A 3,473-nucleotide genomic window follows, 5' to 3' on the forward strand; every position below is an offset into this window, starting at 1 on the left:
TCCCAGCATAAGCCGAGCAAGCCGAATGGCCCATTCCTACCTTGGCTTAGAAAACATAATACAAGGAAGTTTCCTTTCTTTTTGTGGTGTTGAAAACAGTGCCTTTAGAGTAAACCTAGACCTAGTAACTCCCAACACCTCTGCTCAAACTATTCTTAACTATAATTAACTCACAAACCCAAATCATGTGCAGCATAAAGCAAGTCTGTCCTAGAAAACAGGATTAAAATAAAAAAGGCATCCCCATTGGAGTTCTACTTCTTCCTCCATTTTTATCTGCTCGAGCTTTTTGTAGACTGTAGCAGTAGTGATAGTTGTTATTGTTGTAGCCTTTAGGATCATTGGAGCTCGAGCCTTATCACGAGCTCTTTTTTTTTTTTTTTCATAATTATCTTTTAAGAAAAAAAAAGGAGAAAACTTTTTTAATATGGTTTTTATTTTTTATTTTCTCTCTCTGACGATGAAGTGGTAGTAGTAGGAGTGAAAAACCAAGCAGAACCCCCCAATCCCCAATGCCCAGATTCTTCACGCATTCATAGCTCTACTCTCCCCATATCCGGACCCTTTCGGAAACTCTTCTCGCCATCGCCTCCATCACTCATTCTTCAAAGATAGAAGAAAGGAGGAAGCCATGAAAAGAGAGCTGGATCCTAATCTCCATGATTCTCTGGCCGATTCTTCCATCACTGCAAGTGCCAGCTCCGGTAGCAGTACTGGTAAAGCCAAGATGTGTTGGGAAGATGAGGTCCAACCAGACGGTGGCATGGACGAGCTCTTGGCTGTGTTGGGTTACCAGGTGAGGTCCTCCGACATGGCTGAGGTTGCCCAGAAGCTGGAACTTCTTGAGGATTTGATGGGTAATGCTCAGGGTGACGGTCTCTCTCAACTCGCAACCGATACCGTCCATTACAATCCCTCCGATCTCTCGACATGGCTCCAGAGCATGCTCTCCGAGTTGAACCCTCCTTGCAATGATTTCGACCCCATCGTGCCGCCTGCTGCCGGTGCCCCGCCCGCTCCACTCGATGATTCTTTGCTGGCTTTGGCCGAATCTTCCACCATCACCTCCATCGACTTCGATAAACAAAACAATAACAGCCACAACCGAGTCTTTGAGGAATCCTCTTCTTCGGATTACGATCTCAAAGCTATTCCTGGCAAGGCAATGTATAGCCAACCTCAAAGCCAGATCGAATATTCTCCATCCTCAAGAGATTCCAAACGTTTGAAATCCTCATCGGTCTCTGGGTCAAACCCTGATATCTCGTTTTCTGGTTCTTCTACTACTGTAGGCGGTGGTTTCACTGTTTCCGCCGAGTCAACTCGCCCAGTTGTACTCGTCGACTCACAAGAGAACGGAATTCGCCTCGTCCACGCTTTGATGGCCTGCGCCGAGGCCGTACAACAGAATAACCTCGTCCTAGCAGAAGCCCTTGTGAAGCAGATCGGATACTTGGCCGTGTCCCAAGCCGGTGCCATGAGGAAGGTCGCCACGTACTTCGCCGAGGCCCTGGCACGGAGAATCTACAAGCTTTACCCTAAGAACCCTCTCGACCACTCGCTCTCCGACATACTCCAGATGCATTTCTACGAGACCTGTCCCTACCTCAAATTCGCTCACTTCACTGCCAATCAAGCCATCCTCGAAGCCTTCGAGGGCAAAAAGCGCGTCCACGTTATCGACTTCTCCATGAACCAAGGGATGCAGTGGCCGGCTCTGATGCAAGCTCTCGCTCTCCGCCCCGGCGGCCCACCCGCTTTTCGCTTGACTGGTATTGGCCCTCCCGCCCCGGACAATTCTGATCATCTCCAGGAAGTGGGTTGGAAGCTGGCCCAGTTGGCCGAGACGATTCACGTCGAGTTTGAGTACAGAGGGTTCGTTGCCAACAGCCTAGCGGATCTCAACGCCTCCATGCTGGATCTGCGGCCCAGAGAGGTTGAGTCGGTCGCGGTTAACTCTGTGTTCGAGTTGCACAAGTTATTGGCTCGGTCCGGAGCGATCGAGAAAGTGTTTTCAGTGGTAAAGCAAATGAAGCCGGATATCGTGACGGTGGTTGAGCAGGAAGCGAACCACAACGGACCAGTTTTCTTGGACCGGTTCACCGAGTCGCTGCACTATTACTCCACCATGTTCGACTCGCTGGAGGGATCCGTGAGTAATCAGGACAAGGTGATGTCGGAGGTTTACTTGGGGAAGCAGATATGCAACGTGGTGTCGTGTGAGGGTGTGGACAGGGTCGAACGGCACGAGACGTCGGTTCAGTGGCGGGCTCGGCTGAGATCTGCCGGGTTCGAGCCGGTTCATCTCGGGTCAAACGCGTTCAAGCAAGCTAGCATGTTGCTGGCCCTGTTCGCCGGTGGCGAAGGCCACAGAGTGGAAGAAAACAATGGGTGTCTGATGCTGGGTTGGCACACTCGTCCACTCATTGCTACCTCTGCATGGCAACTCGCCGGTAAAGCTACATTAGCCCATTGAGTCAACTCAGCGAGTCCGTTAAACTCGTTTCCGATTTCAGCCCCCACCCACCATGACTTTAGTGGACTGGGTCTCTGTCAATGTGTTCTGCTGAGCTGGGTGGCTCACCCCTGACACAGACCGAGTGAGACCCACCACTCCGGACCTCAAGTCCCTGTCTCCTCCATCTTTTCTTTTCCAATCCCCTCTCTCTCTCTCTCTCTCTCTCTCTCGCCTTTCCTTTAGGTATTTTTCTTAGCTATTTGATTTCTCCATTTGTTTTGTTTGGTTTTTCTTTTTCTTTTTTGGGTGAAATCTATTTTGTAATTTTCAGGTTGAATCAAAAGTTATCGTCTGTTAATGTTTGTAAGTTTAAATATATACTATAATAGCTTAGCTTTGTGATGATATAAAGTTTAGAACTTTTTTAATGAGTGATTGGTGTTGTGCAAGAGCCAACCCAGCTTCATTCATTTTGAGAATGATTATGAGGGTGAAAAAAGAAAGGAAAAAAAAAAAAAAAAAAGAGGAGAAGAGGTTCTGCCCAGGCTCTGCACTTGGTGTAAGTTGCAGCTTTGCTGCTATTGGTAGGACTGAAGTTTATGTGACAAATGAGTGTGTTGCTATATGCATAGTTGTATTAATTCAAAATTGATCGAAATCTGCTGCTATGCTCCCGAGAATTATGGTTACAGAATCCTTTTTTATGTCAGGAAAGCATAATCAAATATGAAACTGAAAAAAAAAAAAAGGGTCACTTATGTTAAGTTTTTTCTTGTGATTTTGCACTTTCTTAGAAAGGTTCACTTTTGCTCTGCCTTGTATGTTAGATATCAGTATCACTCACTCCTCCACACAGCTAGCTTTGTGAGTTGAATCATGATTCTTTGTCCAGATTATTATTATTTATCTTTTACCTCTTTTACTTTTTTGAGAAAATCCATTGAAAGCAATGTGTTGCACTATCTTCATGTTTGACCAGAAACCTCATTCATTAAGATTCATGTGTTGCATGATG

At 46.7% G+C, this 3,473-nt stretch overlaps 1 protein-coding gene across 1 annotated transcript; it reads left to right on the plus strand.

The window, feature by feature from the left end:
• Positions 1-429: 429 nt before the first annotated feature.
• LOC121253899 (DELLA protein GAIP-like) lies at positions 430-2,889 on the plus strand. The gene has a single exon (XM_041153829.1). The coding sequence runs from the start codon at positions 632-634 to the stop codon at positions 2,474-2,476; it is 1,845 nt and encodes a 614-aa protein (XP_041009763.1). The 5' UTR covers positions 430-631; the 3' UTR covers positions 2,477-2,889.
• The last annotated feature ends 584 nt before the right edge of the window (positions 2,890-3,473 follow it).

This window comes from Juglans microcarpa x Juglans regia, chromosome 3D (genome assembly GCF_004785595.1).
Source record: "Juglans microcarpa x Juglans regia isolate MS1-56 chromosome 3D, Jm3101_v1.0, whole genome shotgun sequence".
Lineage (NCBI taxonomy): Eukaryota > Viridiplantae > Streptophyta > Magnoliopsida > Fagales > Juglandaceae > Juglans > Juglans microcarpa x Juglans regia.

Coding starts and splice junctions, on each gene's coding strand:
- LOC121253899 (XM_041153829.1), top strand. CDS start 632: ATGAAAAGAGAGCTGGATCCTAATCTCCATGATTCTCTGGCCGATTCT.